At 40.1% G+C, this 13,170-nt stretch overlaps 1 protein-coding gene across 6 annotated transcripts in view; it reads left to right on the top strand.

Annotated features, from left to right (window-relative positions):
* Positions 1 to 3,252: 3,252 nt before the first annotated feature.
* The window catches only part of stau (double-stranded RNA-binding protein Staufen), a 33,205-nt gene continuing 23,287 nt past the window's right edge, over positions 3,253 to 13,170 (top strand). The window contains exons 1-5 of one of the 6 annotated variants that reach the window (XM_089251645.1): positions 3,253 to 3,487; positions 6,435 to 6,499; positions 9,416 to 9,750; positions 9,863 to 10,708; positions 12,068 to 12,214. In XM_089251645.1, coding sequence (XP_089107771.1) covers positions 6,439 to 6,499; positions 9,416 to 9,750; positions 9,863 to 10,708; positions 12,068 to 12,214 — 1,389 coding nt within the window. In that variant the 5' untranslated portion in view covers positions 3,253 to 3,487; positions 6,435 to 6,438. Of the gene's footprint in view, positions 3,488 to 5,369; positions 5,558 to 6,434; positions 6,500 to 9,415; positions 9,751 to 9,862; positions 10,709 to 12,067; positions 12,224 to 13,170 lie in introns of those variants that run through there. The other 5 variants (XM_089251647.1, XM_089251648.1, XM_089251643.1 and 2 more) reach the window with 5 other exon arrangements.

The raw sequence follows: 13,170 nt of genomic DNA, 5'->3' as shown, positions 1-13,170 counted from the left end.
GTATTGAATTAAAGAGTAAATGGCATGGCCGTAAATAGGCTGGGGCAATTGGGGCACTGCCCCCTGGACCCCGATCTTAATGGGGAGGGGGCACAAATGGTTAAATTTGTTTAGCATAATAATAAGAGGGAAAACCCCCCCAAGGAAAAGTCTGCCCCGGGGCCCCGAGAAAGCACACTACGGCCCTGGTAAATGGAAATAATAATACTGAATAACTATTTTCATTGGCCTTGGCCTGCAAAACAGAACTGAAATAATTGAAATATATATGTTCACTCCATCTATTCAACTAAGTACTCACCTGACAATTCTGTAAATTTTTAGGTATGCCCTATTAAAAAAAAAGCGTTTTACACTTTATGATACACAGGGCCGCTACTAGATACTAGATGCTTGGTCAACAGGGACAAGAATTTTGGCACATTTTGGTGCTCCCTTGAAACGTTGAAGGAGAGATTTAAGTGTCAAATTTGTGCCTCCTTTGGTCCACCACCAGGGGCACCTGACCGCAACTTCTCACATCCCCCCTTCTCCCGCAGTTGTGGCCCTGAAAACACAATTCAACTCTTCAGCCGTAGATTTATTACAGTTAACTAGAGATGCTCAAAATAAAATTTATCAAAAATGTATATTATTTTCAGTGTTGTTTACCGTTCCTTTGGGCTAGAAAAAAACTTGTTGAAAATTCATTTACGAGGGAAAAATAAATTAATCCTTTATGTACGCACTCCACATACACAACTAACTTACTAAAAGATTTCTAACAATCCAATAACTGTATTTTGCCAGATGTGAACGATAAATATTTTTCGGTCCAAACCAGAAGTTTTGCGGTGAGATATGTTCTCAAGATAGCACAGCGCCTTAAAAGAGACCGATGCGGAATGAAGCCTCTTTTTTTCAGAAGCAAGGAAAAGAAACCCCCCTGATTTTTTCGGACTGGGGGAAGGGTATTCTCATTTTTTGTTTTTCGGCACTGTTGATTCACTATACAGGGTGGGAGGGATTGCGGGATGTCATGTGCTTTATGGGCACCAGGCATTTCACTGTGGACATCTGTGTTCATGGAAATTTTCATTTCATTCAGACATTATGGCCTTCTCTTCTAGCATTAAAACAGCAGGGGTCACATTATAGCCCTCAGATCACACACCTCCAATGCTGGTGTAGGGGAAATACTGCGGTTGTCAGTAGCCTTCATTGAACGATAATAAGCCAATGTCCTTTCTTCCTTCCTCGGAGGACTCCGAGAGCGGTGCCTGGTAAATTGTTCTTTTCTCCGTTCGGTTACTTATACATGTGTATTGTTAAAAAAATTTGCAATAAAAAGAATAGAAATACTTAGTTCAAGATATCCGCTGATACGCATACAAATTGATACGACTGATGTTAAAACGTCCTCTGTTTTCTCTTATGGGACATATCTGAAAGGGGGAAAAAAATAAAAAAAGGTTATCCCACGGGTCCTCTTGACTCCCGGGCCCAGAGCTGGGGCCATGGTTTGAGTCTTTCAGAGAGTTTTCTTAAATGTTGTCGAAAGGAAATAAAATGCAGTCAGAAAACGTTTTTTTCTAAGCCAGGTTTTCCTAGGAACAGGTTTTCTGTGCCGCGTGCAACGTGAATCACCCAGCGTGACACGGCGTCCACTCACCAATAAGAAAAACAGTATGACTGACTTTGCGTCGGGCGTGATTGCCCGACCGCTTCTGGAGCAGCCCAATGCGTCGTGCGCCAGGGCCGCAACTACGGGGTGCAGGCGGATCTGGTGCCCCAAGTGCCGAACCAGAGGGGGCGTAGATTTCACCAATCAACCCCTCCTTCAGCATTACATGGGGGTGCCAAAATGCGCTCTTGCCCCTGCTGACCAAACATCTAGTTGCGGCACTGTCGTGCGCCCTGCATTTGGCCGATCTTCTCTTCATTTTCGTTGAGTTTCTTTTCCCTTCCCCTTCAAACCGGGGCATGGACACGACAGAGTGACTAATGCTATAGGGCCATGTACAACGTATAAAGCCACCCTGATCCACTGAGCTATAAGGAAAAGGCTCTCAGTGCCTTGACCTGATGCACCACGCTAGGAAAACCCAAACGCGTAGCGATTGGCGTACGCAAAGGGGTCAGAACGTCAGAACCCCCCTTGAGCCAAGATTATAGTGTTATTTTTTGGGGAAAAACTTGACCCCTGCCTCCCTCAGAAGAGAAAAAAATCTAAACCCCCCTCGAGAAAATTCTGCGTACGCCTATGCACGTAGCGTGATCACGTTCCTGCCAATGTGAAATGATTCAGTTCGGTTCACGCGGCGCAAAAAACCTATTCCTTGGAAAACCCGGTTTAAGCTTATTGAGTGTTATGTTTTGTAGGGTTGGAGATTTTTGAGCCATAATTGGCTATTTCTTGTGTAGTTGGTGACATTTTTAGTAACTGATTATGCTATTATATTCTATTTGCCTAGAAAAATGTGGTTATGGACGCAATGATGATGAATTATCACACATATTTAAGCAAAAATAGCGTATCGTTATTAGTTTATTATTCTTCGATTAATTCAATTAAACATGTAATGATGAAGTAAGTTTTATTGGGGGGGGGGAGAGAGAGAGAGAGAGAGACAGGACAGAACACGGAAGTAAAGTATACTTAAGCCGGGTTTTCCTAGGAATAGGTTTGTTGCGGAGCGTGAACCGAATTAGACTATTTCGCGCCGACAGAAACGAGTTACTTAATCACGCTACGCGTTTATGTTTTCCTAGCGAAGCGCATCAGATCAGGGCGGCTATATAAAGTATATGGCTTTGGCATCAGCTAATCTGTCGTCTGCATGCTTCGGTTTGAAGGGAAGGGAAATAAAACACACAAGAGTGAAGAGAATATCGGCAAAAACCGCGGCGCACGACGCATTTGACTCATCGAGAAGAAATATAAGTCTATATTTCTCCTCTAAGATTTGACTCCTCCAGAAGCAGTCGGCCAATCACGCCCGACGTAAAGCGCTGTCGTCAGGCGTATTGCGCTCTGTAGGAAAACCGTCATGCTGCTTTTCTTACTGGTGAGTGGACGGCGTGTCGCGCTGGGTGAATCACGTTGCGCGCGGCACAGGAAACCTGCTCCTAGGTAAACCCTAGCATAGATAAACACCTAAACATAGCTTAAAGCTCAGTGGGACAGAGTGGAGGAGAAATGATCGTTAAAAGCTGGACGTATGGTCAAGTGACTATCATTATTGAATTCATTTTGAGTCTGCATGAGATAACGACAACAACGACGACGACGATAATCGCCCGGATTATCGGCATCTTGGGTGCAGTATCAAATGAGGAGGGAATAAAACAATTTAATAATTAATTTCTTTTTCTTTATTGTTTGCCATTGTTGAAGGTGGTCTGTTGTTTAATGATAGTTTGCGGTTCGAGTTGGTCATTCACTGGCTCCGCCTAACAATCGAAAGTAAATACCATTGTTGAAAAAAAAAAAAAGTCTCTTCACAAGGTTCGTTGTTTTTGTTTTCTTTTATTTCGCTTCTTAACATGGCGGAATCAACGCGCCGCCCTTTGTTGATGTTAACTATTGAAAATTGAATCATTTAAAGTATTTCTTTTGTTAGTTTTCTTTGCACAAAACACTGTTGAATGTTGATTATTTCGATTTTTCCCCCGAATACAAGAATCTGAAATCTCATTGAATACGACATTGAACTGCGCATATTGAGCTGCAAATACACATATTATGGCGCTTTTTTTTGGAGTTTTAGGTGTTTTAAAATGTTTATTTTTTGTTTCAAAGTTAAATTTGGCGTAGATTGTTATGGATTATGTTTTCTAAGATCATGAACTACGTAGTGCGGTTTAACAGGTAGTTGGATCAGAACCGTTTCACCAATGCTGCATCAACAGGTTCCCAAAGGTATACAAACATACAGAGCTACAGCTCTCCTCCAAATGTGTGATTCCATATATATAGGGTGGTTTGTGGCGCCCTCTACTTTATACAGCTGTTAATTTTTTAGTGGTGAGGTCCTTTGGAGAATGGGAGAGGGAGTTGTGTACACCAGGGCTTGACAAATTGAGATCAACTGTAGTATAATCCCTTTTAATGATGCGTTGATTTTTTTTCCGTTGGTGAGAAAAACGCCCGAAAACATGGCATAAAGTCACCAGTGAAACAGTCTTTCTTGCTGATGAAAAAAAAATATTTTTATTTTTTTCTCAAACCGAGTACAACTCAGATCTATCGCCATGGGCAATTTACTACCTAGTGAGTTGTGCCGGAAGTGTAAATGTATGTACTAACAGCCACAAAGCAGAATGTTTTGCATTGTTCCGCTACTAACTCTCTGCTGATTGGAAATGTTCTTCGGTAAAAATCACCACAATAGCGTTTCCTGTAGTTTCTCTCAAAATTCTTCCAAGCACTAATTTGTTCGGTGATGTATGTCACAGAGTTCGACATATTCTGCTTTGGGGACCTAACAGTCTGAGTGTGTATCTAGTGTTGTGGCCGATGTTTCATTGCTGCCATCTATATTTCAGAAGTGAAGTGTAATGATTTAATATTTATACCGTTTGTAGACCTGTTACTAACATTCACGCTCCAAAGTTGGGGACCACAGAAAACCAACTTTTGCCGACCACCACTGGTGCGGTGCCGGTGGAGTTCAAACGTGATAACTTGGGTTACAAATCTGTCACAGTGACCACTCAACCATCACAAAGGCAGTAAAAAAAGGGATGATACTATGGTCTTATATTTTATGATCTTAGCCTGGGGATATTGTTGGAGGATAAAGGGGGTGCCATATATAGATGGCCCAGGCAAAAAAATTTTATAGAGCAGAGATTACGATATTGAGTTTAGCCATGAAATGGGCTCACTGAACGTTCAGCGCTTTCAGGAATGTGCTGATTTATTAAGAAATTCTTTGGTGTGGCACAATGGGGGAAACAGGGGTCAATTTCCCACTATATTACTCTGTTACTGTGAAAGCCTGAAGTGCTGCCAGTTAGTTCTGGGGTCGGCCAAGAGTTTTGGCCAAAGTCAGAATAGCAGAAATGATTCAGACTTTGGCTGGTTATTTTGCGAAATGGCCGGAAATCCCTGACCAAAGCTCGATATGCTGATGTAAGACAGCTCTGCTAGGAGCCAAGTCCATTTCTTTAAATCACCAACGTGTTATGCATGTCTGTATATAGCAGCTTGGGACATGCTGGAAGGTATTGTATGTTCCTGGACATATGCTTCGACAGGTGTTCGCAGTGAGTCGAGTTCTGTCACCTACACCTTCTAAATTTGGCATGAAAATAACAGGGCAATTCCACGCGGAACTGGACATCTTGTGTGAAATAAAATTTCCTCTTTATTTTAATATTTTTAGGGAGGGTGAAACATACTTTCAGAGCTATCATCGGTCCCACCTATCACGTAGCTCCAGAGTATTACTGTACTTGAATTTTTGTGCCACTCCCTCTCCCCAAACAAAATCTATGTATATTATGACATGTCCTGACTGACTGATTCATCATCGCCAAGCCGACATGGCTGAAGATATATTTCTGAAATTTGGTAAGTAGTTTATTTCACTGTGTAAAGATTCACCAAGAAGGGGTTTTCCAAAATTTGATTCTTGAGGGACTCATAAAGGGGTTCAAAGCAGGGTTTAAGTTAGATAAAAAATTCCTTTAGCAAAAATTGGGGGGGGGGAGCTTTAGAAAAATACTACATTGCTAACGATTGATGCTAGGATGTCTACTTGTTTTCTATCTCCTATACAAATTTTTTCGAAAGGGGCTACTGTTTCTTTCGCATTAAAATGTGACCGTAGCTTAAGGTATCCGACTACGTTGAAAACGTTATTTTGGAAGAAAGTATGGATTTTCATTTTTTTACTTTTTATAAAAGCCCTATTTGCTGTGATTCCAAAACGTTTTGTTTATATGAAGCTTAGAATCAAAGTTACGTTCACTTTAGTGTTGCCTTTTTACATACAAGTAATACGCGAATAAAGACTTTAAACGTGTTTTATGAAGAATGCTAATTTTGACATTTTACGTGACATTGTGACATGATTTATAAAAATTGATGCATTGCATCCTTACGCAATTTTAATGTGGTGTTTTGCTATATATTGTTGAGGTTATGAACCAAAATCTAAGGTCTATCACATATATTTTTTGAATTACAGTGTTTTATAGACAAAATGTAGGATGAAATTTCAAAAAATTCACACCTACTTCTTAAACCCTGGTTCAAAAGTTATACCGAGAAATCATGGCTAGCTGTAGCAATATTTATGAAATTTCGTCAGTAGTTTTTAGGGGTTTCATGACATAAACACTCATTAAGCAGTAATTTTGCAAATGAATAGGATGTACCTATATTAAAGATGTCGTATTTAGTACTGTATGATTTTAATAGTACATTTTTTTTAATTTGTTTTCAGCACCATGAATCCCAACTCTCTGGCAGCTAATCTCCTGCCACCTCAAACTATCAATAAAAACGCTAGTAAGTATGCATTTCGAACTCTCTTCTGTACTGAGTGTGACACGAGGCTGGGATTTTTATAATTTTAAGAAACCTTGAAAGTTTTCAGGACTTGAGAAATCCCAGGCACTAAGTCACTATGAAGATTAAAAAATTGATATTGGCGCCTATGATTTTCTGTGTATGATTACTAGAGCCCAGAAGTTTAGGGGTTTAGGCACTTAAAATGGTCAAAATAGGCAGGCAAAAGAGCATTTATGTTTTATTGAAGAAAGGAAATACAGTCGAATACCGTTATAGCAAAAATCTTGTTTAAACGAACACTTTTCCAGTTCCCCAGATACATTTACAAAGGAACAATGCAAAAAGCTAGAATTCCTTTGTAACGAAATTTCATTTTAGCGAAGTGATTTCTCCGGTCTCTTGGACTTCGTTATTATGGGATTCGAATGTATAACTGAAAAATAAGGTGTTGAAGGTCCAAAACCTAGCTGGAAAATTGGTTGCGCTCAATCCATCTACTGTTTCAGTTAGAGTTTATAATTGTGTTGTTATCCAAGTTAAATTGATTTCAATACCGAAATAAAGTGTTTGAGGTCCTTCGAGTCAATTCCAGAGCCTCCATTAACAGACGCAGAGACCGAAGAGGAAAATGATCTGTGGGGGAAACTTTGAGTTGCGAATAGTTCTCATTTGTTTGCTGTATTTATTTGGAATAATCACTATAATTTCTATAGTCAAAACATAGCTACCTTGTTCTATTACAGCAAAAAAAAAAAAAAAAAATTTCTTTTGTATTCCCACGTATGCGGGACTCCTCCAAACACAAGGTCCTGCGTGACGCATTTGTCGCACACTCCTGAAGGTGATTCTGGTCAATTTAATCGAATACCAAAAAATATATATGTAAAATAAATAGCCATGGTTGTTTTGCAGTGTATTCATGGTGTAAAATATATATATCACAACATCGAAAATAAACATGAACACCCCCCCCCCCCTTCAAGCTGTTTTCTCCTACCCCAACTTAGCTGAGTCGTGACGTCAATTGATGGGATCTTGGGACAGTCATCTGTCAGATATATATATATACAATGCAGTCCAATGCCTGAGCGAGACATATAATGTGAAACATGCGGAGAAACAAATTTCTAATTTTCCTCTGGTTTTCTAACATAAACTGCATTCATCTGAAACACCAAGTCTAACACCATGCGGTCAAAGCAAAATTAACTTGTGGCAACACCAAGCTCCTTATTTCTCAGACCACTCATTCACTTTTAAAAAGGACTGGAAGGTAGGATGGGACTTTCTGATGAAAATAACTACTGAGAGTTGAGAAATTTTTTTTAAAAAAAACATTTCTTTTGTTCTCAATGCTCAAAATATCCAAGTTTTGCATATTATGGCATCTGAAATGCACCAATAAACTTAAAACTGTGTTAAAGTAGGCATTTATGGCATAAAAAGTTCAAAAAAGACATTTTTACAGAAATGCTTGAAGATAGGCAAACAAAAGGCATTTATTGCATTTTGCCTGAACTTCCAGGCTCTAGTGATTACTTAGCTTTGGCAAGAGAAATAGGTTTGGGCTTTCCTAAAATATTTGGTTGGCACCTAGATTTTTTTTCCCTTCTTGATTTGTCAGTAAGTACCTGCACAGGACTACATTCGGCAAACATAAAATATGTTTTAAATATTTTCTGCAGCCTTCGTCTTTTTTTTGTTGTGAAGGTGACTGAATTTTTTTTCACGTTAACAAATCCTAGGTACCAGGTCACCATGGTGACTAAAAAAAATTGGTATTGGTGCCTACGGTTTTGTAGACCTATATGCAGGGTTGAGCTTTTGACATGACAAGCATCAGAAACTGGTTTAACAAGTCAGGTGGTTACGACTGCATATGCCATCATGCCAATTTTTAGTTTGTTTCAATTTTCAAAAACTAGCAATTATTAGTAATTATTTCAATTATCATATTTTTTTTGTTAAGGATTTTAAAGAATAGTTAAGAACATGAAGTCAGTATATTAATGAACAGTAAAACTTTGATTAACCGTCACCATCCAGACGAGGGCAGTGGTGGATAACCGGATAGGAGATAACATCTAGATATAAACTTCAATATAAAATCAGCCCATGCAGTGGCGACTGTGAAGCGTCCATTATGTTGTGTCTCTTCCAAAATTCTTAGACAGTCATTTTTACAGAAATGCTTGAAGATAGGCAAACAAAACTCATTTATGGCATTTTGCCTGAACTTCCAGGCTCTCATGGCATCATCAGATTAAAGCAAGCCTTCAATAAAAGCTTTTCTGTAACGTGTCGCTTCATATTTCCAATTATGCCCTGGTCCATAGGCTGGATAAGTGGAGTTGTATTCGCTGGGAAGTGTTATTTTGCCATCATCACTTTTGAGTATTTTGAGTATCACATTGAGCATCATCACAAGAGGGTTGTGTCGGGACATTGCCTATTAACAGCAGTGGTTCCTGCGGCAACTGTTTTTTGGCCACATGAGCTTTAACTTGAGGCACGAAAACTTTGTGGAAACATTCTGAAAAAAAATTGCTTGATCCATCCAAACACTTTGGTTGGGAAACTATGTTTTAAACTGTCAAAAACTGCCGTGCATCAAAAATCTGCCAACATGTGATAACCTAGTTGGATTGGAGTTCAAGTTTGAGACACAAATTTTTCTGATCGCATGACGGTGCACCTTCCAACATTGAAGGAAAGTGGGGGGGGAGGGGGGTCATTAATTCCCAAAAAAGTGTCCCAAAAACATTATTTACAACCGTTTTTCTTTAAAAAAAAACAAAAAAACTGGCTTTTCCCAAGAGACTCAGCCGAAATGGTTTTTTGATTTGTCAAGTTCTGTTTGTAAGTTTACGAATGACGTTATAATGAATTATTTCTGAAAAATCTGTTCTACAGATAATCCTTTAATGGTTGGGATGAGCCTTCCACCGAGTGGATCTCCTATCAGCGCACCAGCCATCCAGCCTCCTGTTCCTCTCACAATCGGCCCGCTAGGAGATCATGGGATGAGTATTCAGAACCCATCCATGAACAGTACCACTCAAGGCTCACCGAAGCAGGGCCTCAGATCTATGTCACCACCACCACCAAGCGGAGGAGTAGGGTCTGCTCCCGGCAGTACTGGATCGACAGGAACTGTTGGGAGTACCATTCAGTCCACAGCAACCATGGCAAACATGAAAGAGAAGACCCCGATGTGTCTTATAAACGAACTTGCTAGATTCAACAAGGTTTGTTGCCCATTCCGTTTCTTATTGTTATGTATGCAACATTTTTGGGAAGGAAAAAAACTGTTCTTTGCGAGACAATAAAAATTTCATTTATTTTCTTCCCTCAATTTAGGTCCAGCATCAGTACAGACTTGTGGACGAATCAGGCCCACCACACAAGAAAACTTTCACCGTCGTTCTGAAACTGGATAATGAAGAATATACTGCAGCGGGTCCAAGTATTAAAAAAGCGCAACATGCAGCTGCAGCAATAGCTTTAGAAGAGACAGCAATGAAACATCCGCCACCGAAAGCCTGCAGGAAAACGATGGGTCCCATAACCCCAACCGTTGAATTGAATGCCCTGGCCATGAAACGAGGAGAGCCAGCTATCTACCAGCTTGTCGAACCCCAAAGACCCCAGTACATCCCGAACTTGAACTTCAGGGGTATGTACCACCAAAGATATCATTATCCGAAAACTCCCGTCTATTGCGTATCTCTCAAGGTTGGAAACCGCATATATTTTGGCGAAGGTCGTACTTCTCAAGCAGCTCGTCATGCAGCAGCGGAAGAGGCTTTGGCAGTACTTCGTAATCTTCCTTATCCGGAATCTGCAAAAAAACAACTGGAGATTCCGATCACTAAGATGAACGGCAATTCACAGAAAGATAGTGATGAAGAGGACGATCTGAAGTCACCTATAAGCCTCGTTCACGAGGTTGCTTTGAAGAGAGGGCTTTGCGTCAATTTCGAGGTTGTCCGCGAAAGTGGGCCGCCCCATATGCGCACCTTCATCACAAGATGTAGTGTTGGGGATATAGTCTGCGAGGGGGAAGGAAATGGCAAGAAGATATCAAAGAAGCGAGCGGCCGAGAAGATGATAGATGAATTGAAGAAACTTCCTCCTTTACCTCCTATTCAGCAGAAAGTTAAAAAGAAACCCATAATAAAGAAGAAAAATCGAAATCTAATCAAGGTATGAAATCTTGTATTATTGTAGGAAAATGTTAATGTCATGTAATGTTTGTGTATTTTTCCGAGAAAGAAATTAGTGCACTACAGATCTCTAATTTGAACCTCCCCATGAAACTTAAACTGAGCTTGTGTCTGTAAATTCCCAATATACAGATTACTTCTGATTGGAAATTTTTTCATCACCTCGCCTGATTGGCAATATTCATAGGAGTTACTGGTGAGGGCCATATGAAAATGAAACACCACAATCACACCCCAAAAATATTTGATAATGCCGGAAAAGAAGCAATAAACCACAACCACCCTTTACCACAATTGTATTCTATTTTTAAGAAAGATTTTTTTGTCTTTGATTTTTGGTTGCACAAGCCTCAGAGACTGACATTTTCCACTAATCAGCACCAGGGCTGCAACTAGATGCTTGGTCGCCTGGGGCAAGTTCGTATTTTGTCACCCCCTTGTAATATTGAAGGAGAGGTTTGAGAATTAAATTTGCGCCCCCCCCCCTCTATGGCCCAGCACCCGGAGTACGAGACCCGCCTGCCCCCCCTCCTTTCCCCAGTTGCGGCCCTGATCAGCACTGCCCGGCAAAAAAAAAAACTCAACCAGTCATTCGCGGCATGTTCGGAGTCCCAGAACATCATAAAGGAAAGAGATGATGAGAAAAGAATATTGCAAAAAAAATTTTAAATGAAATACCAAGAATAATGATAGTGATGGCCACACAGGGCGCTGCTATAGGAGTGGGGGCAAATCCAAGCTTAAAGGCCAAAAGAGCTTTGTCAACCAAAAATGTGGTTGGAGGCATCCAAGATAGGTCCCGTGCAGGTACAGATTTTTTTCTCAAGCCTCCCTTGAAAAATGGTATAGAAAGGTGTATGCACACAACACCATTTGTAAATTTTAGGTTGGCTACAAATCGCTGTTCTCTGATGTGATTGGAAACTGAAGTCCTGTTAACATGCATTAAGTATAAGGGTGGATCAAATGAAAACGGAACAATAGTTAGAATTTGGTTTATTTTTGTGTAGAGGTAGAGCAAAGGTAAGAAAGGCAAATCCCTACTGGGGAATGGCCTTGCCCTAGGAAGTTGCTCAGAAGTATGTGATATATGTTGGCGGTCAGCCGACAGTATCGTCCTGCAGACAATTGGTTGTTTTTCATCTACGTCTGTGGTATGTTTGCAAGTAAAGAAGAGCAACGTGGTGCGTGGTATTATTCTTTTTCAGTGGGAGAAAGAGTTCGCAAAGTGCATCGCCGAACGAAGGCAGTGTACGGAGGACATATGCGCTGTCATTGACTCATAATGCTTTTAATCTTCTCTTTGTGTAATACTTCACCGTTTGTTATTTCCCATTAGGAGCAGAAAGCAGATCCGCAATATGGTCAGGGCATCAATCCAATAAGTCGTCTCATTCAGATTCAACAAGCGAAAAAAGAAAGAGAACCAGTTTACACTGTCATCGATGAGCGGGGTGAACCGAGGCAGAGGGAATTCCTTATGCAGGTAATCGAGGTGATTGAAAATTCTTCATTTCTCATTATTTATTTGCTGTAATAATTCTCATGTATTTTCTGTATGTTACATGTTTTTTCTGATGAAATAAGGGAACAAGATATCGCACAAGCATGCATAAGCTGTATTTTATGGATTGGCCCAAGCCCGTTATTTAGGAGGCCGAGCGATTGCTCCCGTCTTTTAAAAATACACTATAAATGATATATATGTACATACATTGAGTATATGTTCTTTGCACCCCCCTGAAAAAAGTTGAAATGACCGTCCTGGATTAGTCTATAATAGAATTTATGGAAAATTCATGTCACACAATTCAATGACAGGATAATTCTCTGACAGAAAAAAATGACACTGCTAAAAAATTCACATACACCAGCTTATCACCAGTGAGTAACCGAGTGATTCGGCAAGTGAATGAATATGTGTACGAGTGAGTAGCTGAATGAATTAGTTAGAAAAACAGATAGTTAGCGACTGTATCAGTGGGCGAGTGACCCTATAAGCAGGGTTGGACAGTTTCTTCCGAAGCTGAAAAAACTGGCCAGAAGAAATAGGCTTCTTCCGAGCGGAAGAAACTAGTTTTCCTTCAATAATTCGTCATATAAGTTAGAACTTGCGCTTTAGATATAGCAAATGTATATGCTTTATAACATTAAGTAAATTTAATTTCACTAATTTAATTATGAATTTAAATTAGTAGCTGCATCAGTCTTTTGAAGAGTTGGACAGTTTCTTCTGCTTGGGAAAAAGCTGCCGACCTTGCTTCTTCCAAGTGGAAGAAACCAGTCTTCCTTCTGTATTCATCATTTCCACTACAATGTAAGACATGACAAATGTATTTTAACACCTCTAATAAGTTCCAGTTAGGTTTCTTCCACTGTCCTGGAAGAAACCCAACCCTGCACATATAAGTAGTCAAGTGATTTGATGATTGACAGAGAAAG

Source organism: Pholcus phalangioides, unplaced genomic scaffold (assembly GCF_987345545.1).
Source record: "Pholcus phalangioides strain wild (caught in Gottingen) unplaced genomic scaffold, Ppha-v1.0 ptg000027l_1, whole genome shotgun sequence".
Classification (NCBI taxonomy): Eukaryota; Metazoa; Arthropoda; class Arachnida; order Araneae; family Pholcidae; genus Pholcus; species Pholcus phalangioides.
Note: the sequence above shows the minus strand (reverse complement) of the source record. Positions and strands in the feature narration are given on the sequence as shown.